Below are 27,024 nucleotides of genomic sequence, written 5' to 3' on the forward strand. Positions count from 1 at the left end.
TTTCTCAAAAGCATAGGAAGACAGTTAAAGTGGAAACGCTGTTAAGCAAACATCCGGATCGATGGAACAGTCATTTCACAGAGCACTGAATGAACCAAGTTATTTTTTAACTAGTGCAAGTTCAAGATTCTTAAAAAAGGCTGTTGGGCGGATGAAGTGTGTCACACCAGTATTGCAGCAAGAACAACTAATGGAAAACTACTCAGGCTTCTGTTCCACACAGGGTGCTGCAACTCAGGCTCCAAAAGGTTTGGGCTAAGAGAAGCTCTTCACATCTCTACCATTCTATTGTTAAGTCAGAGCATTTTAGCCACTCCAGGTTTTTAAAAACACCCTGTCAGCAAGATACATATTTTGACATAGCAAAATTAAGCCTAACACAAAGGGACTTATCTATTAATTATCCAGTTGATGACTTACACTAGAAATTTAATTTAATCCCTTTTTACCTTCTACTGCACATAAATGTTAAGAACTCCTGTTCAGGAGTTTCATTTTGTTCTTTATCATTTCATTATTACAACAGACCTAATCTCCAGGGTACCTCCTTATTTCTCAGCTAATGCAAATATTTACTTGAACTATTTAATTGCATTTTTAAACCAGACAGGTGATGGCTGATCAAAGTATTTTCCTAAAGTCAGATACACAACACAGCAGATGTGTTCACGTGGCAAAGCAGCCTCAAAATCTGTGGTGGGATTTCCAACACTGGGAACAGTGCAGAGGAACTATAACCATGACAACAGCAAATCACCTACAGAAAAAGGCTGCAACCCCTCCTGATAGCAAAACAACACGAGTCCTAACTCCATCCTGCATTGCCTAAATACAAGCAGTGTTTTCACTCCAAACTGACACTTTCGATCTTGATCTCAAGAGCAAATGAGAAACCAGCTCCTTCTGCTACACATAAATGAATAATTTATATTAAAAGTTAATCAATTTAGAGACTTATTCAAAAACAAAGAAAACCAAATACTTCAGGACCTAAAGAAAAGCATGTTAAAATAATTCATTTTTTCATCTTTGCTTGCATAGAAAGTTGAACAACTCCAAACAACTGGATATGAAGAAACTAGCAAGATTTGAAAGAAGTTTAGTTTCATTTAGTCCTGATTTTCTTTAGACTCACCTGAAAGCAACTGTACTAACTTCTGCCATAAATATTTTTTTCATTCAACAAAAAATTCTTTATTATTTTGCTTCAAAATGCACAGTAAAAAATTATAAATGTGACCACTTGAATCCTGGTAAATTCCACACAGATTCCAAAAACACTCAAAATCCACACCAGAGGACTGCCCTCCAGCACTGAGTGACCTTCCTGTTGCTCTCTCCCTTGAACCATACCAAAAAAGTCCCCTGATTTTAGAGGCTTCTTGGCACTGTCTATTCCTGGGTAATTCTTCTAAAACAGAAAAGGTTCCTCTTGCTTTTCGCAAACTTGAACCATTCTCATTTCAAAATGGAAATTCTCCCCTACACACACACACAAGTTCTCAGCCTTGTAATTTTTGCAACAAAAGCTCATTTCACATCAGGACTGCAGCTGCATTTGTTGGAAGCCAATTTTCTTCCTTCACCAAAAATCCCCAGCAGTCATTACACTCAAGTAGTCTTACAGATATAAGTTTGAAGCAAGTTATTTTCCCTAATACGTTTATATACCACACTGAATTTAAAAAATCTTTTTGAACATCAAAAACCTCACAGAGGATGAATCTTGTGCAGTAATTCAGTTTAAACCTAGTACTTTCATATCTTCTTCTTGTGTACTGATCTCACAGGAAGTTTCTTGGGTGGAGACTTGAGAAAGTTTTCAAAGCCTCTGAACTGTATCTGAATTACTGGTTTGGTTTTATTGCACATATCCACTTTCTACCATCCAAACAGACCTTAAACCAGAATATAGTTCCAGAGAAAAACCTCTGCCCTGGCATATCTTTATGCCCTTAGAGCTGAGATCACACACTCCACTCAGCAGAGCAATCAATGTCATATTCTACTTACCCTTACTGACCTAATCAAAGCAGGTTAAAAGACTTTTCCACAAGTAAGACCGGCAAGGGAGCTGAGTGACCAGAATGCAGTCCAAGGGAGCCCAGAACAGCAGCATGACACAACTACTCTTGGAAGTTACACCTTGTCCCAAAAGGAGAGGCGAGTTATTCAAAACCACGCTATGACACAGCACTTGGAATAGAAAGTCAAGTTATAGTCTGTACTAAAGGCACTAACAGCAACAAACTTGCACCGCCTGCAAAAAAACCCCAAACATTGAACCTCAGTTGCTTACTCTAGGAAAGCACACAGAGACAACTCCAGAACAGAATAATTGTTGTTTCTTCACCATGATCAGGCAGTTTTCTAAGAACTGTATCTCTTCCAGTTTCAGGTACTTAAGAGCACTGCTGTTTATCTCAGATGTGGCACACAAACCTGCTCCCAACTCTAGTGCTGTCTTCCATGACCAGCTATATCATCATTTATGACTTCTGCAAGACACAGTGCAGCAACACTGAGACCCTCATGCAGAGCAGAAATCTAATCTACAAACAGAACAACTACTCAAAGATAGAGGTGGCAATACATTTTTGTGACAATACTTCTGAAGACTACTTTAAAAAAGGGAAAATATATGCCATAAAGAGTACATTACATGAACATACTTAACGAGTTAAAGCTGAGTGACATCAGCCACATAAGGGAAGGCTGGAATATTCATGAACTTGACTGAAATGATATCATGGGCACATTTATAGAAAAGCACAAGGTCACACCATCAAACTGCATCACGAGGAATTAATCAGTTGGAAGGGTCAGAGCAGGACAAGAAAAACAAGTGACTGCAGTCACCAACACAAAACAGCCGTAAAAGGAGAGAGAATAAAAGCTAATAGAAAAAAATAGTAGTCAGAGGTAAGCAAGATTCACAGTCTGCTTCAGCAGAGCCTGGTTTAATACTTAGCATGGCAAAAGAGACAATCAGCAATAACTTTCTCTAAGCAGGCACAGTGCAGAGGGATCAGCTGGAAGGAAGAGCTAAAGAATCAGCTCCAGGGCACAAACACACTTGATAAGGGCACATTATATGATCACCCATTAATAAGTTTAAGAAATCACCCACAATCTTCCTCTTCATGGCAGTTTTCTAACAAACCAACCATGTTGGAAATGAACAATAAAATCCGGCTCCAATTAAAATCCATGTTAGATGGTGCTCATGTGCTAATCCTAAAGTAAAATGAAACAAACCACAGCAATGTCTGCAATATTCACTTGATTTTTATAGGATACTGAAGCCCAGGAACCTGTGTAATCTCTTTCAACAAGAAACTTCAGCTTGGCCATACATCTGACAGTACTTCTTGGAAGCTGATGCTTCCACAGCATGTAAGCCTAACGAAGGTGGTTAAGGAAGAGAAACTAGCAGGGTGGGGAATGTTACACAAGAACGAATTTATCATAAATCTCAGGACATATTTAAATAGATCACAGAAAAATATTTTGACCACAAGCTGGCCAGTGAAGTGTGAAAGTAGCCTTATTCTGTGTACACAAAACCTTTTCACATGGAGAGAGGAAAACTCAGTGTAGGTATGAGTCACATTAAAGAATTTAAATATGACTGCTTTGGAATGGACATGTAGAAGGGGAAGGAGGTTTAAAGCAGAGGGAGTTAACAGCAGCACTCATAGTTCACTAACAGTTCCACTGAGGTTTGTTCTTACAGATTAGAGGTTATTACAAGTACGACTGTTCACGAAAAATGCATTTCAACATCCTGCCCCTCCTTCATTTCCTCTCTGTAATCCTTTGGTTTACAGTTTCCAAACATCAACTTCAAGGATGAAGTTGTTTCTGCTGTAACCCAAAGGTAAAACCACTAATATGCTTTACAAACCATATAACCATTACAAAACTGGACTTGACCCTCAGTCTGAATGAATACAGATCAAATGATCCCTCATGGAAGACATGATGAAGTCTGTCTCACAGCAAGGGAAAGACTTCACCACAACTGAAGAAAAAAACCACCCCAGTATCACAACAGCTAAATCAGCCAGGCAGCACTGCTTGAAAAATCTCCTGTAAGATATCAAAGCAAAAAAAGGTTGTTTTGTTTTTAGATAAACAGAGGAGAAACTCAAAGTGTCCTAAACCTGTCACTTGTTACACTCTGCAGACACTATGTTGTAGCACTAGTTTGAATCTCCTTTCTATTTAGGTCACAGTTCCTGCTACTCCCACAAGTTACACTGCAGGACAGAGAAACACCTCATATTGCTGCTATTACTTGCAGTGAACGTGGCAGTATATTGATTTTTGCTATGTGTAACTGGCAGTTGGTTTCATCACTACACAGGAGAACAGGAATCTTAATTGAAGTTATTTCACAGGTGCACGAGGAACTCCTAAAGCAGAAGAGCCAGCATGTATCAGTACACTCATACCTGAAGAAAAAAACAGCATTTATGTCTAAACAGGTATTTGAAACCAAAGGCCATCTCAAGAACATCAGCTTTACAAATAGTGCTGCTCAGGGAATTAATAACTGGAAGAGACAGGCATTGAGAGCTATTCATAGACCTAGATCATACACTAAAAAGGTTGCAGGGGACACTCCTTGCTTCCCCCTCAAACTCTGGCATCCCCTCCTCAAGTACACTAGCATGCTTTTTTTTAACCCACAGCTTTAAGGCATTAACTTCCAGACTACCAAACTGCTGACAGTGGCAATGAAAGAAAGAAAGATATCCCCCAAATTCTACTTGGGAGCAGACCTTTTGGGCAGTTTTCACTCTTCTGCCACCATCCTCTAGCTGCTGACTACCACACATGCAACTTGTCTCGTGGCTCCCCAAAGGTCTTCATATTTTTCAGAATATGTATTAAGACAGAAAAAGCCAGAATCATGCTAAGTGGATTTCAATTTAATATGGTAATGTTAAAGATTCAAAACCACAGTCACTGACTGCAGAAGCAGATTCACTAAAAAAAAAAAAAATACAAGTGCAAGCCATAAAAAGAGTTGATCACATTAGCAGAAGGATGTCCTGTGTGCCTGGGAGCAAAGAGGGGACAGGGAGATGTTGGAGTGAATTCACATGGCTTCACAGATGCTGGATACTCTCAGCCCTGGCTCTCAGACATGCCATGGCTACAATATCCAGCACACACCAGGGTCACTAGACCCCAAGCCTACCTAGTCAGGGAATGTTTTGTATAAGGCAGCTTCTGCAGTAGCCTAAGAAGAGCTCAGTGTATTTATACAGGACTAAGTGTGGTCATGCCACCACACAAGACCAGAACTCAGTTCCACTGGATCTTTCTGCTACAGGTCATAGAATATTCCTCACTGCCATCATGAAAGTGGAGCAGGACTTAAGGATGCTCAGCACCAGGCAGAACAGCTGGTTTTCTGGACAGTTATTCTCCACAAGGATCTAAATAGGATTTTGACACCAGACCAAAGAACTTGAAAAAAAAAATCCCTAAACAGAAAGCAGCAGAGCAGAGCTGCAAAAATAACTCAGAACAAAGCCAAAGGGACTCACAGAACAGCAATGTACATGAAGCAGAACCTGAGGAATGGCAAGCTGTGTAAACTATTTAATTCTGCACATGTCCTGTTCTCACACAGTAATAGACAAAGAATCACTCTCACTTCCAGCATTCAGTTCTGCTGTCCTTTCTCCAAAAGAAAGAGAGCTTACAGCAGCAAGTAATAGTCCATAACATCCTTATAAAACACAAGCACATGCAGGAACACACAGATACAGCAAGGGGGAAACAAACTGGCAACATTTAGGAGGAAAAAGTTTTTAGACCATGTGAAATTAGCCAGCAGACATCATGCTGGGTTGCCAATTCCCAGTAAACAAACATGCATTTTGTAAAGATGCTTAAATACCATCTGAAAAAAAATATTGACTCCCAGTAGAACACTTCCATACTTTAGGTTTGTGCCATGTAAGATTCATCCTAGAGGAAAAAGCCTTATGTGCAGACAAAGGTTTCCTTTTTAAGGCCTGTTACTGAAGGAGCTTTTCAAGTTCAAGAATCTTACTTTTTTTAAGAACACAGCTGGGGCAGAATAGCATCCAAATTCAACAGTATCAGAGGCAGAGACTAGAGGTTCTCCAAACTCCGTGTCAAACCAGACTAACCCCTTCAGGCAACAATGTTTAAGGTAAGAAAAACAGTCATCTGTCTTTGAAAAATAACTAGGTCAAGAAAATACTCTGCTGTGGTCAGAAAAAACCCACAAGGCCACTTCTTGACAAACTTTATGACCCATGTAACTCCAGTTTGGAATGTAGTTATCAGCTATGTTTCAGCACAGGAAACTTAAATCTGTTCATGACAGCAAGATCATTTTAAGGAGCAAGACTGGAAAAAATATGTTCCCCCTCTAACACTGCTCAACCTAAAAAAGTTTTTCCTAACAAATTAAGGGCCATTAATTAGAAATTACAGCTGTAAGTAAAGGACCTTTCTCATCATAATGAAGGAGGGAATTACCCAAGATCTGGATTAGCCAAGCTGAGACATATCTGAAATGGAGACCTAGATGGATATCAATTCCCAGCTCCATTCCCTCCCCTTATTTAAGATACCTAGATATTCATCTTGTTCATGGCAGGAAGAGGTAAAAGCATCAAATTTAAGTCTGACATTATCTCCAACAACTTGGCCAACTGCAAATTAATCCTCAGGTACTTACATCGATACCAGAGTACATCAAGTCTCAGTTAACTGGGCCTATTTACTAGAACAGGATTGGAAAAATTAAAAGCATGTTTCAATTCAAGCCTTGTAGAGGCTGAAGGTATTGGGACAGGACCTGCTGGTCCTGCCTGAAGGATCTGTCATCAATATGAACAGTTGCTGCCGTAAGTCTTTACAAGAAGCCTCAGATGTGCCCAGGAGCTCTTAGGAAAAGCTTTCCTGTTCTACAACACCTGTTTTGAAAGGCCTTCCTTGTCAAAAATGGCTGTTCCTTGGACAAGGTACAAAGACTAACAGCTCTAGTGTCAAAAAACCATCAATAACCAAAGAAACTTCACTGGTTTTGTACCAGGCACAGAGCTATACACGAACATCAGATGCACTGAAATAGCAGGGATTTGGAAACCACTGATGTTCAGCACATACCAAATGCTATGGGCAGGACTCTCCCACAAGTGTGAGCTCTGATGATTAAGTGCCCCAGGCTACTCTCAGAAGCAGCCAAATACTGGCAACTGGAAGCTTCCAGCTTACTGAAGTAATTATTTGTAGTACTTTGAACTAAGCTAAAAATACATAGTCTTTGATATATCAAGGATCCTTCTTATCTAAATCAGTATGAAGCTAGCACTACATGCACACCAATACAGGCAAAATATATCACTTGTCCCCCTCACCATAACAATAATTACTTTTTAATAGACTACAGTTTTATTTTTAATAGATTATAGCTCAATCTTTATAGCTCAATCTGTGATGCCCTAAAATATACCCACAAGAACTAGACAAATAAAAAAAAAGAAGGTAACCCTGTGATTTCAACTCATTGTTTTTGTACCACGATATAAAAAGCTAGCATTTAAAGGTTTCACATATTAGATCAAATTATAAACTGGGTAGAGAATGTTTCTCTAAACCACCCCACTAAAAGTAAAAATACCTGTCAGATGCTAAAGCTTAGCAGGACCAGGACACTAATTATCCATGATTCATTAGCCATCCCACAAATCTGTTATTGCTTCCTCATATGGAAAGTTCTTAAGGACTGTCATATTCTGGAGCCTGGCAGTCAGAAGATGACTCACTCACTTTGAGACAAAACATTATTACCAAAATATAATGCCTGTTTCATACAGACATTGTAATCACCATTGTATTTGAAAGAGGAAAACAAGGAAAAGGAATTCAGCTTCCCTTCCTCTGAGTCCTCCTCATACAAAACTCAAACCACAGGGGTGGCAAGGGGAGGGGAGTGAGGAAGGGAAAAACAAATGCTAAAGTGGTTTCCATAACCAAACCCTCCATAATTTCAAAGCATGTATGACAAACATGCTGCAGAGTGACCACAGGAAAGCACAGCTTCAGGGAAGATAATGCCTCATACCAGTGCCTTGCACACTGCCTTTTGCTTAAGGACATCCTTCAACAACAAAAAGTCAAGTAGTTGGAGAGCCCAAACTTAAAATTACACAATAGAGGTTGTGAAGTGTTTCACAGTTAGCACATCTTCATCTACATAAAATAAAACAAGAAAACTAAAGCAGCAAGTGATGAAGGTCTGCAACTCAGAACAAAAACGGATACAGTTTACTTTTTTTTGCACCTATAGAAGTTACCTGAAAAAATTAATTCAAGTTCCCAATAAACACTTTATTGGATGGTGCATGGGGAGTCAGATTCAAAAAGAACTGTGAGGAAATTGAGAAGCAGTAGCTTCAACATCTCATTTCATATTTAATTACACAAGCCCTTTTCTCTAGCTCCATTCAATTGTAGAATTATCTGAACTGTTAAGTTCAAGAAATTGATAGAGCAAACATTAATTGCTATCAGAGATGCTTCTAACTTGAGTAATAACTTTTTTTAAAGGAAAATAAAAACTACTGAAAACCTTGAAATTCAAGCATCCCTCTCAGTTTAATTGATGCTATACCATCAAGCATAGAAAATCCAAACCCATCACTCCAGTCTGCTGCTAGAGTCTCCTACATCTTCCTCTTGCAATATCTACACTCTAAAGGCAGCATTGTTCTGGCTTCCACCATCTACACATGTACTGCAGCCATAAAGGTGCACACAGACTGCTCAAAAGCAAAGGGAATTCCACAGGGCAGTGTCTCTGACAACTAAATCCACTTTGAGCTCAGTTACATGTTACTTGGATAGAGCCCACAAGTTCTACACTAAAAGCTCACACAAGTCAGCTCAGTAGCTACACACCATTGACACCATCTGGGATCTTAAGCCCTACAAGATTCACTGTCAAATTAAGTTATGACCTGTCCTGCCTTTCTTATAGGCAGATGTTGGAAGGTTTATACAGTGTCTGCCTCCTACTGAAAAAAACAGAATAGATTAGATACCATTTCTTCATTTTAAGAAACTGTTCTTCTTGCTTCCACAAAAATTTGTCACAACAAATTAAAGAACTAAAACCCACACTTAAGTCTCTGCACCTCCCTAGCAGCAGAGAAAGCTCCAAATGTTTGCTCCCCCAAGGCCCTTTAAAATCAGTCATGGCACAAAGTGTTGTCCTTAGGCACTGCTGCTACACACATTTTGGTGAAAATTCTCAGCTCTTTGTACAAGAGTACTTCTGTTTTCACCTGGTATAGTGCCTGAAGCTTAATTTTGCTGTGTTACTTTGCTGGCTATTAAGCATAATACCCAGTTTTAAAAATAAAGATTTTAGCACGCTTCACATTAAAAACCATCTGGGAAGGGATGGAAAATGAACATCAGTTTTGCACCACCACAGTGTTAATAGGAACTGTGTAATTATAGATAAGCCTTTTAACTGATGTTAACAAAGTCACTCTTGAAATAGAAAAATTTAGAGACCTCCTACGTTACTTTCACACAACAGATGTGCAGTTCATCTATTTAGGATTAGAAGGATGAAAGAGCCATACAATTATGCCTGAAATGACAAAATCCAACTCAAAACTGATTGTCAGATAGTAACATAACGCCCAGCGGAAAACACAGATTTTTGACAAGGTTAAAAAGCTGTCTTTAAGCTTAAGTCAACTACTTATGCCACAAATGCATACTCTAAAAATAGTTTTCATACTGCCCTGAAAATACTACTGTTATTTAAACAAATTCCTGCTCAAACAATGGACACAGCAAGAGACAAACTGCTACATATGATTAAGAAGTTTAGAAGAATGCTATACTGATTTATAGTGGCATAAAGTTGTGATGGCAAGGGTGTTGTTTTGGTTGTTTGGGGTTTCTTTTAAATATTTGGAGCTTAAGCCCATTTACAGGCTTTTTATTCTGATGCAATACACATTAAAGAATTTTTTAGTTTTGAAACCAGCAGTTGAGTATTTCTAACATAAGTACTCCAACATAGGAAGTACCATCTGTGTAACACCTTATATAACCAGGGTAAATAAAGCCTGAGATGACTGAAAAAGATTATTCAATTTCTACAAAATACTCATTTCATTAAGATATTTTACTGGAGTACTTTGACAAGATTTACATCCCCTATTAGTGAAAGGAATAGTCTAAATGTTTGACTGGAAATGGAGATCTAGCTGAACACCTCAGCTGGCACTACTCAAGTCCTTGAAACTCTGCAAGAAGCTTTCACACCTGGCTATTATTTCTCAGAGCAAAAACTCCTGCTCATGTGTAATTCTCTAATTCATGGGGGAAAAAAATTCCAGGCCAAAAAAGCAGAGTCATTCATAAATTTTTCATAAAGTAGAGAAGTGCAGCTGGACACGGGCTCCCAGGCTCTAGGTACCACATTTAATACCTGCTATTCCTCCTCTTGCTCCTGCAGAAATTCTTTTCAAATGGAGACTAAGACATCTCACATGTTTTTATTAACTAGAGGATCAGGAAGACTAAAGTTCTATTTCCATGAAATATTATCATGACAGTAGGAAAGAGATCCAAAAATACATAACACTATCTTAAGCGAGTCTGAATAACTTTTACAGCTTAGGCAAAACTGCCCCTGCTTCCCACAAAAGACTCTTTTATCTGCCATGGAAACCACATCCCTGGAGGCATTTAAAAGGCTACTGGACCCAATACTAGAAAAATATATATTGAGGGAAGTAGTAATGCATGAACAGAGAATAAGATGATTTAGGACATCTTTCCTCAGCCACGATTTCCACAATTGTTTTTTACAGATTGATAGCCAAATGTAAATAGCTATTCACACAAAGCTTGATTCAAACTGCTGTACACAATTTTTGATTTAATTTGAGAATATGGGAGGTTTCATCACACTACATAACAGATGCATATTACTTAACTTCAGAGAGACAAATTTAACATACAGTTTAAGTCAAAGCACTTGGAAATTTTTTAGACATCTGCTGTCCAGAGAGGTGCAGAGCTCAGGAATACCTGTGATTTTCCAGCAGTGAGTGGTGCTGGGACTGTCACTGGCCATCACTGAAGTTTGCTCAAGAAGTAAATGCCACAGGAGGAGGCATCTCAAGAAACTGCTCCTATCTTTCACATACCTGTTTGTCCCCAAGGAGAATTTCCTCCTGATCTTAGCCATTCTCTGGCCTCTTAACTGATTCAAGTCACATAAATATAGCTCGACCAACCTCTAGCAGACTGAAGCCGACTTGCACTTCATTGTTCAAACTCCTGCAGGCATAGCAGGAGTTTATCTTAGCTCTGCTGAAGCTCAGAGAACCTGCAAGTACCTTACTGTACTCATTTTCATTCAGACATTTGTCCTCCAAGACAAGATTACTCTTAAAGAAAAACCACACTGAAATATTGAAATACTTAAGCCTTTTGCACACAGGGGGACGCTGCATGGGTAAAGAGTAGAAAAATTCTCCTTGAGGTCCATTGCTCACAATTTATTTCCAGCTATAAATTATGTTTATGCCTAGAATTACACAAAATGGATTTAAACCACTGTTTTACTTAGCTAGGCAATGCTGATATAATGTTGGTATTTTAAATACAAATCATGTTATCTTTTGCTTTCCTGGTTTATGATCACTTACAGAAATTACCACCACAGGAAGAAAAAAAAAGCCCAACAAGTCCCCAAAGTGTTTTTCAAAGTAAAGGTAGGCCAGGATTAGTTCTATTTTTCAAATGTGAACTTAAAGGCTCCCCTGGTAATAGGTATTTAATTTTAAAAAAGGAACTAGAATTCTGTTCCTGGCTCAATTACTTCATTCATAGCTGTTCTTTTTGGTCTCAGTTTTATACAAGGGGAAACTACTACTGTTATACATCTATATTTGCCACCATTTTATTGATCCCAATCAACCCCAGCCCAATCCTTCTGTACATATTACTCATCTGTATTGTATTTTCCACAAACCATATTCCCAAACCCAAGGGCATTGAGGGTGCCCCGCAGCATAAGACACCCACATGTAGTGCAAGGACATGTACCACCCATTTCATCTGAGCAGGGCTGCACCACCCATGCACCACTGAACTGCAACATGTCAGACACAGGCAGAAAAACCAGACCTACATTCTGACCACGAGATGCTGTAGTACATCTTGCAAGTGAATCACAGGAGCTTAAGTGATTACGTGCTGCAATCGTAATTAAAGACCTTCCCCAAATCACTCTGCACTCTGTACAGGGCACAGAACAGCCTTTGCTGACTCCACAAGCAGAAATTACATCTACCCCAAATAACCTGTTTGTTCCCATTTAGACAGGAGGCCACGAGAGACAAGCTTTACATAAGCATCTCAAGCTATTTAAAGCAACATGTTTACTATTTCCAGAACACAATCTGAATGAACTTCATGAGCCAGCACTTAACCTACTTCAGCCAGTGCAGCCCTGACTCACAGGGCAGGCACCCTGTGAGCTTAGTGAGGGACTTGATATCACTTCTTTATCTTGTGCATGCTAAAACAGCAACCTGGGAGAGAGCTTAACAAAAGGGAGCAGCTCCTTCACTACACTAATCACAACAAGAATTCAAAGAACCAAGAAGAATGCTTCCACATCTACTTTGCTTAAACTTAGTGAGGTCACAGTATGGCTAATGCATAAACCTGTCCCCATACCAACCATTACAGTAACCTCAAAGGTCAAAACCCAGCCATTGCCTGGTAGCTCTCAGACTGCAACCCCACCTTTTGTTACCCTGGCTTATATAACTAAATAAAATAATTAGTATTACAGCTACCCTTGTAGCTATTCACAATGGCTTTCACAAACTGGCCCACACAAAGTGAAACAACTAAGTGGATATAGAGATTGCACAACAGAGATCAGGAGTTACCAGGAAAGTCTCTGCAATAAAAGCAGCAGCCACCTGACCCAAGTTCAGTTGCAACACAGCTGATGTGCTCTGCCCTTTGTTAAGTACTGCCTTCTCCTGCCACCCTTCAGGGACACATATCCACCAACATTCACCTCTGCTTTTAAGTGTTTTTAAACTGCTATTTCAACCAGCTGCTGTTGGTTGAAATCATTACCAACCACTCCTGCTGCTTGCTCTCGCATGTAAGTGATACTGATTTTGCTGTTTTGGTCAAAGTTGATGTATTTGACTCATTTGTTCACTCTCACCCTGTGAGAAGCCCTTGATCCTATACAGAGCCATTACACCACTGCTATCTGCAGCATAAAGGCAGTAGTCATGAAGCAATTTTAGCTCAATTTACTTTAAGGATCAAAGTTATCCAAGTGTTTTGCCTGTTGACGAGCTGAAACTTCAAGAAAGACTAAATCAAGCATTCAGGTGTTGCAAGTGATGAAGAACTGCTTACAAAAATTTAATTGTTGCCTAACACCATGGAGGTCCAAGATATGGGATTAAAAAAGCTGATTATCAATAGAAAATAACTGTCAGTGGTTGTCAGAGTTTGAAGCACTGATGCACACTCTGAAACCCCCAAGATGCACACTGGCAGGAGCCAGGCCGTGCTGCAGGAAGTATCACATTGCACATTCATTGTTCCTGCATCCCTCAAAGCAGCTGTTCTGGCTGGGCAGGGTGCCAGCTGCAGCTTTGACCTGACCTGGTGTGGCACTTAGGATCTCTCTCAGTACCAAGAAAATCCAGTGGTATAAAATTCAGATGACTTTCAAGCATTTCTGAGAAAAGAAGCACCCAGTACTAGGAAATTACAACTTCAGTCCCTGATTAGACTATTTAGAGACCCTTAAAACTCTTCATTGTGTTATCTTATCACTCTAATGTTAATTAATGCATGAGATGCCCCAGGATTCAATAGTTGAAACTATTACTTATGTGGATAAAGCCAGGTATTTGGTGTTAACTATTTAAACAGGCCAAGCACCACTTCACAGAAAACACAAATAGTTTGGGATTTTAAAGTATGCTACCAGAATATTACTTTCTGGAACCTCATGCCACCACACTGGGGGAGGAGTAACACAAGAATGTTGAACACCAGAAAGACTTCAAACTACAGTGTGTTGTTTGATCTAAAACAGAATTAAATCTCACTGTCACAGTAAAACTTGCTTACACACCAAAAAACATGTGCAACCTCTTGGCTGCTCTTTCCTTGTCGCACCTCAGGATCAACTGACATAACTCACGAAGCAGAACACTGGAAAGAAGTCAGCAGTTTCCACTTCAGTAAAGAAACATTTCTCTCCTCATACTGCAGTTAGCAGTCTAAACACCACCTTGACTCACTCTGTGGCAGCCTCTGAGACAGAGTGGATTTGCTGCAGGAGAGCACAAGCCCAGAGAGGCTCTTGGCCACACTCAGACGTCTATCTCCAAACACCAGGGTGACGGGATGTCTGCTGCCAGGGAGCAGGGCTGACACTGCTCACTGCAGCCAGCTTCTCATCTGATTCTTCTCTCTCATTTGGTTGTGAACAAATGCTCAGCAGGCACAGACACCACGTTCTGCTGTGCTGCAACTCCTACAGCTCTCCTTGCGCACACAACTGAATGGAGAAAGTAATTCTGAGCCTTCAGGGGCTGGAAACAGCTATTGCTTTTGTTATCTTTTCCTACAGTCTTTTCCACTTGTTTTTACAGCTGTCTTCATGTCCTAGAAGGTCTGATGTTTCACAAGTTTGAATTTTCAGCTTCTAGTGCAGAAAAAGATCCTTCCCGAATTTAGCACAACGTGAGAGCTAAGCAGGCGTGTACAGCAATCTGCCTGAACACTTCAATCTCTTTCTACATACATGAATCACTCACTTCACTGGATATTAATGTAGCATTTTCCATGAGAATTGAAGATATGGCATATTCCTTCCCAAAAGGGCATGAAAACCTAAATCAGAAGGGGAGTACAGTGAACAGTGAGGAGCTGTGGAAGAATACAACAAAGTCAAAGTACAAAGAAATAAACAGTTTATGGCATTCAGAGCTGCCCATTTTTTACTTTTTCTAAATAAAGGTGGAAATCAGAATATTAAAGATGCAACAGTGGAAGCAGCAAGCCAGGAACAAGGACAGAAATTAGGAGCATAGACATAGATAAATTAATAATCTGAATTTTCTCAACAAAGAATTCTGAACTTAAAAACCAATGACACTGGAAACTTGGCTTTCAGAAATTAAGACTTCTAATTTCCTAGCACTAATATTTATCAAATAAATAGGGAATGAAGCAATAACCAACAAGTACTTTTTCAGAACTCAACTAGCAAAAAACCCAGTTCAGTAATGAAAAATAAAGCCCAAAACAAAAAACCAACACTAAAACAAAGACAAGAAAATAGAACACATCAAACCAAAACACACTTTTCATCCCCTTCTGCCTCTAAAGCATCACCCAACCACAGCTATTCAAGATCTTCATTCAGACGTAAGAGAGGCCTTGCTTCAAGCTAGAGTAAGTAAATCATGTAGTGCTGATAAATACTGATTTGAGGGAATTCCTTGCTGAGTTGCCTTCTGCAACTTTAGCAGGTGTTTGTGTAAACCTCTCAGGACACCACAGCATTGAAAGAAATGTCTGCAGCCTCAAAACTTTTCATCTTCAAGCACTTCTGTCTCCAATACACCACCTTCAGACCTATCATAAATCATATCTGCCCTATGTTAAGTTCTCCACAAGCACTATTATCTAACTGCTGACCTGGTTTTGAGAAACCACTTGCTCACTTGAGCTCTTTAGGAAGATTTGAGAACATCAAAATATTTGCAGTAAAGCTTAAAACAAAAACCCTTAAAAGTGCTTGTTTTCAACAGAGGTATTTCATAAACTGACTTGGAAGTGAATTTGAAATCACAGAAAAAAGTATTTTTGGAAACAATAAGGAGACATCAAGATACATGAAAGGAAGGTCTTAGTGAACTTTCCTTAATGGTAGCCCTGATCTTCCCTGAGCTCTATGCAGATAGAGCACATCTTGCATGACACTTCAAAACAAGCCTTCTGTAGTATTAGCTCATGACATTTTGCACAGCAGTAATTTTGCTTAAGACCACAATGTAAATTTCAAAGCATATACATTTGCTAGGATTTGGGGCATGCAGAGAAGGTAAGATAAGAAGACTTCTAACAATGAAATGAGTAAACAAGCTGACATTCTAAATAACCCTGATATTCCTTGGAAACTTAATTCAATTTTTACTTCAAATGTTTCCAGTACTTGCCTAATTTTTTAATAGATGTTTTCATTAAAGTTCAGCATGTCTGGAAATTGATGCATTTCCAAGCTATAGTTTGTGCCTTTGATTAAAAACAGAGTAGTACCTTAATAGGAAGATTCTACCAAAATAGCTGGAAAGAAAACATCAGGTCTTGACACTGCAGAATAAGCTAGTCATCACTAAATCATCACTTCATAATAGTCTTACAGGAAAAGTAGTCAAGACTGGCTAAATATTAGTACCATGTACAATTCTGCAGCAACTCTAAACAGCCAAAAAACTTCCTACAGACATGGGCTATAACAGGTTTCCTCCATACACACTGCTCTATGGATTACTTAAAAGGTATAAAATCTGAGCAACTGAAGCTATTCAGTAGCCTGAAATATTGCATCTCACCTCGACAGCCTGAAGAATGCAAGCACTGAGCCAAAAAAAGGGGCAGGTTTTCAATTTTACATAAAGAAACCTGCATTAGACCACACAGGCAGTTGAAAGGCAAATCCAATAATACTTCTGGTCTAGATTAGCAAACTAATCCCAACAGTGATTAACACTGAGAAACAGGTAAAATCTGATTAGCTAACTAGTAAACTTGCATCTTAGCCAAAACTCAGAACACTGTCTAGTCATACCTAGAACAGAACTGGTTACCACCCTTGTCAGTAACCAAACAGATTGCTTCAGCCCCAGAGCTACACCAAAATTGTTGTATTTTTAAAGAGGAAAATCCTTTAAGATAAGGAAGTTCTCACAAAAGTACAAGGGAAGGACAGTTGTCATCATAGAGACTTTTAGCCAAGTGGATATAAATCAGTTAGATACTGGAACTGTCTGATGCTATCTTATTGGTATTTTGATGTAAAACCTACTAGTACTGGGGTACACAAACTGCATGTTTTAGCCAACACCATATCCTACTCAGCTTTTCTTTTGCACAGCGCATCACAAACGGGGACACAGGTGCACAGCTATGTCCCTTCCTTACAATTTTACTGCTACTTTTGCAAACTGCCTCCTCACCACTAGTCATAACAGAACTATCACACAAGCTTTCCAAGTCTGGTATCTACTGAAGGCAGTAGGGTTATTTTCACAAGCACAAAGTGTTCTCTGACCATAATGTTAGATTCAGTTTTACATTTTGAACTGTCAACTCGGTGGACAAAGAAACTCCAAAAAAATGAGTTCTGCTACATGCATTTGTATTACATACAAAGAATAGGCATGAACTGAAGTTTTCTAGTTCTTGAATCAGCACCTTCAATGAGGAGGGAAGTAGAATTCTAAATAACATTCTGGAGTAAAACACCTCTCCATTGAGCTAGAGCACCGGTAGCTGCCATATTAGACTATCTCTTTCCAACTGCTAATTTGCAGTTTCTTCAGTTAATCTATTTACACACGGGTTTGCTTGCTCTTATTTAGCTTCATAGAATTACTTAAACCAAGGGAAGGCTTAATGAAACAGATTTGCAGTAAGATTACTCAGAAATCATTGCATTGGGGAACATGATGGTATCAACTTTTTGCTACCATGTCTACTCCATTCCCCATTACTTCCTCGCTTTCCAAAAAGCAAGCCATTTTTCTGTGGCCTCTGCTTTTAAGTATCTTTTCAGAGCTCTCAGCATTCTACATCAAGAACTGGGTTTCCCAGGCAGAATCCAAGTTGCTTTATGGTATAGTGCAAGCAACCTGCTCTGCTGCCAAAGGTGACAGACACAGGGCACAAGCAAATCTGCAACAACTACAAATCAGTGCCGCTGATCTAGAAACAGCCTTTCTGCAAGAGCTCCCTTCCCACAGTGAGGAAAGTAAAATCTCACCCGTGTCATTTTAAAAAAGTCTAACGATGGCCTGTTCCATCGTACATCCTCCTCCCGTCTGCGCTTCAGCCGGCTTTTCTTTTCGTTCAGGACGCAGGGCTGCGAGCGGCACCTGAGCAGGCCCTGCCGCCGGCTGAGCTCGGGTGTGGAGGTGGGAGTGCTGCTGGCTGAAGGCAAGAGATTCCCTGTCTCGGTGATGTGCTCCTGGGAGAGGGACAGGCGGCGCCTTGGGTTAAAGTCACAAGGGCCTCCGGAATTCCAGCGGGTGCTGGAGCTCGTGCTGCCCTCGCTGCTGTCCACAAACCCGCTGCTGGCAGAGGAAGGTCTGGGTACTGGAGAGGTGTTGAAGCTGGTGATGGTGAAGACGTTGTTTAGGGACAGGATGTTTTGTGGCAGGCTGATGCTTGTGCTTCTCTGCAAGGTGGCACTTCCGTGGCTGTTGCAGCGCTGCAAGGTCGCGCTGCCGCCGCTGTTACAGCGTCTCTTTGACACAGGAGTCCAAACCTTGGAGCTGCCGGGCTTCCAGGGGGAGCGGCAGCGAGCCAGCTCGTCCGGCTCCGACAGGGAGCGGCAGTGGCGCTTGGTGGGGGGTGCCAGGGGCTGGCCCGAGTTCTCGTTCAGGTTTAGCTCGCTTATCCATCCCGACACCATGGAGGTGTTGGAGGGCTCCTGCTGCCACGGCAGGCTGCCATTGCTGGCAGCGCTGGTGCTGAACGGGCACACTGGGAAAGGGTAAGCTGAATTCCTGGTTGGGTCAGGCTGGATTGGGTAACCCCCATTTAAAGCTTTCCAGGGACTGTCTTCTGAAAGCAAGAAGAGATACAGGTGAGAGATGAAAGGAGGAAGAGCAATCTGTGTTAAACCTAGTTTAATGTAAAGCCATCAAAATTGTCTTTAGAAGGATGAGCCATAAATACCCAGTTCCTAATCAAAATTTCACTCTAAAAAAAAAAAAACAAGTAGAAAATTCAAAAACACAAAGACCAAAGTATTTAATCAGGAACCAATCAGGCATTCCAATATATATGTACTTTGTTAATACACTTTCCTTTACACTGAATAACTACTATGGTTTTCTTCTCACTGAGCAACAGGACAGTTTCCTAGCGCACAGCACCCACCACAATTAAATCACAGAATAGTGAACCACCTCAGGTACAACCAAAACAGATTAACAACATAAGAAGCCATCAGGGAACTTGTTATTTTTTAATGCAAGTGTAGGATAATCGCTTCAGACTGCTGTTCTTTATTTAGTTCTTATGTTTTTCTATTAAAGACACCTTAAGGAAAACTTCCAAAGAGTGTTCATATTCTCTGCTCTGAAAACCTTTACTTTAAATTAGAAACAGTATAAAGTTAAATCAGACTGAAGACTTGTGCCTTCCCCCCCTTAAACTCTGAATATAAGAAAAAACCCCAAATCGTAATTTAATGCATAAAATAAAGTATCCCTTAAGAACCTTCTGCAAGTCTTACTGTGAATGCAGACACAGTGCACAACTTCTCATCTGAAGTGGCAATGCTGGGTTAAAAGCAGTCTGCCAGTGCAGCCTCTCACTCTTTTGTGAAGCGTTTCTTTGAGAACATTCTGCACATTTTACAGCTGTTCCTCCACATTATACAATGAAGTGTAAGAAGAACTACAGCAGACTTTGGATTTGCAAATTGAAAAGCAGCAAAACTGTTGGCCAGCTAACAGTGCTTCATGCTTGGTTAGAAAATTTGCTAATTTAAACCAATTAGCCAAATAAGTCTCACTTATCCTGGCTTTAAAGAAAGAACATGTAAAATACCCATTTTTCCCATACACCTATTTTAAGAACCTAGATAGAGCTTAAACACTGAATACTAGTATATTCTTATGGTTGACTTTCCAAACTAAGTTTTAGGGTAAAACAACTAAAATACTTGCTGAGTAGCTTTAAAAGTTGCAAACCCAAATAGTTGTACATGTTCCATGCCCAAAGTATGTCATGGATTATCCTGTTTATTTGGATCTTATTTAAAGAACACCCTATTGTCTCAAAATCATTTAACTGTGCAGACAGCTGGCCTATTCAAACATGTTTTATTAGAATTCCTCTGTCCTTCCTCCTCCATTCTTTCAGATGGGTACAACCACATACTGTGCTTTGCCTTAAGCATGCAAGCTCTTCAAGGCAGGGACCATCCATAATTCAATGCAAGTAAAAGAGCCAACACAATGGGGTCCAGCTAATGTATGAAACTCCTAGCATCTACTGTAGGATGATTTCCTAGCTGAAACTCGCCTGATTTTTTTTAAAATCCTTAGGAAGCTGTCTTCCAGGCTAGGAGACTTATTTAAAAGTTTAATGTAAAAAAAAAGTCCAGAATCTGTGTTTTAATTGTTTACATGGCAGAGGCACCTAATCATTTAGTGTGGAAAACAGCTCTAAGATCAGAGTCCAATCATTAACTTAAATCCACCAACTCCACCACTAAACTATGTCCCAGGTGCCACATCTACATGTATTTTAAATACCTGCAGGGATGGTGACTCCACCAATGCCCTGGGCAGCCAGTTTCCATACTTGACAGCCCTTCCAGTGAAGAAATTTTTCCTAACATCCAATCTAGGCCCCCTGGTGCAATTTGAGGCCATCTCCTCTTGTCCTGCCACCTGCAATTCAGGAGAAGCTTTTCCTCATGCACAAGACAGGTCACCTTGTTAGAGAAGATTGGGTTGGTCCAGCAGGACCTGCCTTCCATAAAGCCCAGACTGACAGGGCTGTAGTTCCCAGATGCTCCTCCTGGCCCTTCTGGTAGATGAGTGCCACATTTGGTGACCTCCAGTCCCCTGGGACCTGCCCAGGGAGCCAGGACTGCTGGTAAATGACAGAGGGGCTCAGTGAGCCCATCCATGACTCCCTCAGTCCTCCTGGGTGGATCCCATCCAGCCCCACAGACCTGTGTGGGTCAAAGTGAAGTAGCAGATCTCTGACCATTTCCCCCTGGATTATGGGGGCTTCATTCTGCTCCCCATCCCTGTCTTCCACCTCAAGGGGCTGAGCATCCAGAGAACAACTGCTCTTACTGTTAAAGACTGAGGCAAAGAAGGCATTAAGCACCTCAGCTGACATCATCCTTTGTCCCTGTATCCTCCTTGCTTCCAGTAAAGGATGGACATTCTCCTTAGCCCACCTTTTGTTGTCAATGAATTTATAGAAACATTTTTAATTGGTTTTTATGGCAGTAGCCAGACTAGCTTCTTGTTGAACTCTGGCCCTTCTGATTGTCTCCCTGCATAACCTGACAACATCCTTATAGTCCTCCTGAGTTGCCTTCCCCTCCCTCCAAAGGTCACCTCTCCTGGCTTTGTTCCTGTGCCTTGAGCTCCAGCCAAAGCTCTCTGTTCAATCAGGCCAATAACGTTCCCCACTGGCTCATCTTTCAACAGCCTGCTCCTGCACCTTCAACATTTCCTTCTTAAAGCACAACCAGCCTTCCTGGACTCCTGTGTCATTCAGGACAGCCTCCCAAGGGATTCTGCCAACCAGCCTCCTACACAGGCTGAAGTCTGCCCTCCACAATTTTCAGGTGGCACTTCTCCTAATCCCTGCCTCCTTTCTCCCAAGGATCAAACACCCCAGGCAGCCTCTGATCACCACCAGTCCTTCCCTGTTCAAAACCAGCAGGGTATCTCCCCTGGCTGATCTCACTCATCAGCTGCATCAGGGAGTTTTCTTCCACAAAGTCCAGGAACCTCCTGGACTGCTTCCTCTCTGCTGTATTGTATTTCCAGCAGACATCTGGTAAGTTGAAGTCCCCCATGACAACAAGGACTAGCAATTGTGAGGCTTCTCCCAGCTGCTTACAGAGTACTTTGTCTGCCTCTCTTCATCCTGGTTGGGTGGCCTATAGCAGACTCCCACCAGGATACCTGCCTAGTTGGAAATGCTATTTAGACAAAGCACCATTTGAAACTTCTCACAAACCAAGATTCACATTTTAACACGAATCCCACTGAGCAAATAAGTCGTCCTTGCTCAGAGAAAACATAACATACAAAATTTCAACTCCACGCCTTAAGAAGGCAGTACAAAGTTCACATATCAATAATTGGAACTCTTCTTTTTGCTAGATAAAATTTATTCTAATAGAACCAAAGGGAAATAAAAGTAAATAACACTTCTATGAGGGCACTGGACTTCAACTTCTGGTTTGCATCATGCTAGATGATCTGTGTGGCAAAGAATATAATAATGTCTATAAAGATTTCTACTAGCTGAGGAATCTGAAGATGTTTAACATGAAAAACAGCATTAGTGTCTTTCTGCACACCAAGGCAGATATTGAACAAAAAAAAGTGTTACACGAGCTTTTTACTATGCAAAGCAGATCACAAGTACAAAACTAACAACCAGCTATTCCCAGTATTGTTCAAAGACCAGCTTAAACCAGCAGGCTCTACAGCAGCATGCTCCATCCCCCTCACCTTATTTACAAAAGAAAGGCTGCTTGCTATACCAATTACCTCAGTAAAACACAGCTAAGGTTTCTGAAGAACTTACCATTGATTTCGAAAGGGAACAAGCTGCCACTTTTGTTCAGCTTCTCAGATGAGTACTGAAATCAATCAGAAAAAAAAAGTTTTAACTGTGGAAAGAGTCAGCATTCACTTCAAGGAAACTGCATGCAGTTTTCAGTTTTCCTATAAATGCAGTTAACAATGCCTTTAAAAGATGGGGTTTTCCAATGTAACTTGAAGAAATTCCTGAACAGCTGATCTTTATAAATAATCCTCTGGCACCTAATTATTTGTAATGTTTTCTGATATATTGCTAAATATCAAACTGTTTCAAGAGTTACAACATTAGCCTATGTGAATAAACTGGAAAATTAAGAGTGATAATTCATCCTTAATGAAAGAGCTTTGATCCAATTCTCATTTCAGCAGAGAGGAAATTACAATCTGGCAGTTGGGTTTCCATTTTCAATCTTAAGGCTAGAAGGTAAAACACTTCATCATCAACTAAGGGACAGGAATAGCTTTATCTAAATTAAATATACAAGGTCTTGAAGTTTACCACCATGAACACTGGTCCAATCAGGCTTTATTAGTATTTTACATTTTCTTATAATCAACGTAGTGATTTTTTTTTTTACTTCTTCAAAGTAGAAAAGCCATTGAAAAATATCTTTTCTATCATCAAAACATCTTTAGCAGACTGACTGCTTTTTAAATCTCAGCTTATTGGTGGAAAACACCATAACAGCCATGCTTAAAACAAGGTCTGTGTGTAAAGACCTTCAATTAAGCCTCATCAGTAGCATCTACACAGTAAGACAAGTTTGTAACTAATTTACCTAAAAAATATTACTACAAAGGCATTCTTAATGGTCTAGATTTCTCAGACAAAGCACAGAGCCTGCAAATCCAGCATCTATAAAGGAGCTATAAATAAGTGGCTCATAGCTCCATCAACCCAAAGGTCATTATTCACTCCCCCACCACCACCTCAGGATGGAGAGGAAGATTGCTTTGAAAAAGAGCAACACACTTTATGTGAACATTGTTCTTTGTGTATAGCCAAAGAAGATAGCATTGTACATACACTTCCTTTCCAGATACAAAGTCAATTTTTAAACAAACATCCTTGGGCTACAAAGCTTTTTCTTTTTTTTTCTGTACAGCAGCACATAGTGCTAGTGACAACTTCATATCCTTGAGCTCCACAGAGACAAACACTGAGCTGTGGTAATATTCCCTTGGTATTACTGTTTCACAGGTAGGAAATAGCAGGACAGGACAGCAATGAGATTTTTAATCTTATTTTTTATAAATAATATGTCCATCTGCTTATGAGACAAACCATTTCATTTTTACTCTGTAACTGCATCTGTAGATGCATTTATAAATCTCCTTTTAAAGAAGCTACTCTGCATAAACAGCAGAACCCCAAGTTTAAATTTCCATTGGATCTTCTGTTAATTAGTTCAAACCATTTCAAGTCTGCACCTTGCCAGTTCCATAGAATTCACATTTAAAAAGCCAGTACCCATCTTTACTTTAATCAGGCACCAGCTTCACGTGAAACACAAGAGCACATTAAGGTAACAGCAGTTACATTTCAGCTGTCCCTGAAGGGGAAATGGACAAATTAGAGACTTAAAGATAAGGTCTTCCAACAAATTCTTCCTTTCCATCATTCCCCAAATAAAAGGTAATAACAACGTATTCAACTATCAGACAGTAGCAACAGAAAATATGTTTTCACAACAAAATTCTGTGTCAAAACGCCTTACAGCTGATTTAACCTGAGCCAGATGAAAAGCGTAATAAAATGAGTTAACATGGGCATAATAGTTAGGGATGTTTAAAAGACTATTGACACAGGCCAAGATATTCAGTACCCATAAGGAAAAGAACCTCAAGGACAATCCTACACGGCAGTTGATACTTCATTTTTATAGTTTTCAGCCAAATGCATATTTAAAAAGGTTCTCTTCATGAATGTCCAAGTTATTTGATTGCCTGTACTTTTACCACCTTAAAAAGCCTTGTCCATCAGTTGGAGACTAAACTACTTGATCTTTGACAACTGCAGAGCACTGAAACCGTTTGTCAGGGGGAGCATGAAAAGCAGGATCATGTACACACAAACTATTTGTACTCTGGAGAACTGCCATGTTCTCTAACTCAGGCAGCAACCTTGTCCTTCCAGCTATTTCTGACCAGGCTCTGGAGAAGTCAGTGCTCAGCTCCATGACAAAGCAGACATAACTCCTCTGCAACTTGGGATCTTTGACACAGAATCCTGCTAAGTCACAAAATTTCCCTGCTAATTCTTTAGAGATTCAAACCAAAAACGGTAAGAACATGACATGTGACATCACATGCTAAAAGGGAGAGTAAGCTGCACTATTTCCAGCAAAAGCTCGAGGCACTGAAATTAGGGTTGAGTGACTAAGAGGACAGTAAGTAAAAAATCTCCTTTACAATAGATGTTTGGCTCTCTATAACTGAAACAAGAATACTTGGAAACAGTGTCTGCTGGTGTATTTTAACCACCTCTGGAAGTCCAAACTTGAGAAGACCCTGTCAGGCTGTAAATTTTTATAGGAGGGAGGATTTTTTTTATCTATACAGCACATGGCACAAGTCCCATTAGATATTACTGTAACAGGGCACTGAACCAGTTTATCAGCTCTCCTGGGCTGGCCACACTCTACCTTCCCCCACTCACTCCCTTTGTGATAGGAGCTACCTGAATCTTCCTCAATTAACACTTTATTTAGTGATTATGCCTGAAAAGAGCTTGCAATTGCTGAGAACCTTGACAGGGAAGTCTGCTACCCTCTGTGTGAAAGAAATCTTCCTTAGAATAAGGCCAAATTATTCAACAAGGTCACTTTCCTGAAGAGGAAACACATCCATCTTGCAACTACTGCTTTTTGAATAGATGTTAAAACATCCACCAAGATATCATGCCTCTGGAGAATTTATTAGGGAAATAATGGCATATTTTAAGATAGACATGTAAAACAATGAAACTACAAGTTTCACCTGAGGTTAGAATGGTTTGCTTCATGCCAAGAAGTGGAACTACTTTGAAATGCCTGTTCATAATTAGAATCTCTTCTGTGCAGCTGGACAGACTGTGTCCAAAAGGAAAGGAAACATTTAGGACAGTGCTGCAAGTTTCAATTGGTTTTCTGAATCTTAACAGCTGTTCTTTCATTAAAATACTCAAAAAGACACCTAGTCTGAACTGAGTAAGTGGAAGAGCTGTGCAAGTGAGGCTGACAACGAATTATAATTCACATCACTAATTTTAAGTGTTCTTTGCTAGCAGAAGCCAACTGTAACAAAAATAATTCTGGCTATTCTTCTACCCTCCAATGTACTGCATTAAGGACTTCACAGCCTGTGCTATCCCTCCTCATTATACTCAGAATGACAACTTCATCTTCATACTTTTAAAATTAATGGCTTTAATTTCAAGGCTTTTTTTTTTTTGCAGTTTCCAAGTATATTTGAGTTCCTCCAATTTATCAGCATCCTTTCCAAACCACAGGGAAGCCATTGTTTATCATTCAAATACTAATTTAACCACCACCATACAGATGTGACTCAGTCTGAGTAGGCCATGCCAGACCTCAATTTTTCTACCAAATATCCTCCAAATGTGACTGGATATGAAATAGTGAGGAGGAACACTCCGAACTTTTCTCAGGATGCAAAGAAGTGATTAAGTCAAGTAGTCTGACCAGTGGCTTTTCCTCTGAGGAAGAGAGTTTAATTCTACATCTTTTAACATAAACAAGCTTCAAAAGTTAAAAATAACAAAACCCCACATGCCTGGAAGGGGTTTTACAGTAAAACTTGTTCCTTTCACAAATCCTTGACTAGCAGTGCTCATGTTTCCTTCTTAATACCACACCTTGCATTCTTACAGCTCACATGCTGTTACTCCACAAATCAACATGAGACTCTACACAGCAATATGAAAAAGATACAAGTTTAGTCAGAATACAGACAAATCCAAGACTTCTGAGCTCTGTGAAAGTTCTGTGAGTTCAAGGGACCAACTATTTGATTTTGTGCTGCTGTCAACCCATGAAAGTCACAATGTGCTCACAGAACTTCTCACCTCTTTTGTGAGGTAGAGTTGAGCAACCAGGGACACCATCTTGTGAGCTACAGTACCCAAACTGAGGAGAAAAGCTTGGGACAACCTTCCTGCTTCTACAGCAAGTCACTCAGTCATTTTCCTGCAGGCAGGTGCAGGACAAGGCTGTACAACATCACTGAGCATGCACTGGCTGAATTACACCAGCTTGGAAAATTAGCATGCCATTTAACAGAGCACTAAAAAGCCGCAGCCAGTATTTTACAACATAAAAGAGAGGTACTTGGTCACCACACA

The 27,024-nt window shown here is 40.1% G+C and overlaps 1 protein-coding gene across 2 annotated transcripts in view; it reads right to left on the bottom strand.

The window, feature by feature from the left end:
- Positions 1-27,024, bottom strand: part of FAM53A (family with sequence similarity 53 member A) — a 70,929-nt gene that overhangs the window by 20,713 nt on the left and 23,192 nt on the right. For both annotated transcript variants that reach the window (XM_039723828.1, XM_039723830.1), the window contains exons 3-4: positions 22,666-22,720; positions 18,131-18,933 (exon numbers count right to left, since the gene is read on the bottom strand). In XM_039723828.1, coding sequence (XP_039579762.1) covers positions 18,131-18,933; positions 22,666-22,720 — 858 coding nt within the window. The remainder of the gene's footprint in view (positions 1-18,130; positions 18,934-22,665; positions 22,721-27,024) is intronic.

This window comes from Passer montanus, unplaced genomic scaffold (assembly GCF_014805655.1).
Source record: "Passer montanus isolate IOZ18808 unplaced genomic scaffold, ASM1480565v1 scaffold51, whole genome shotgun sequence".
Classification (NCBI taxonomy): Eukaryota; Metazoa; Chordata; class Aves; order Passeriformes; family Passeridae; genus Passer; species Passer montanus.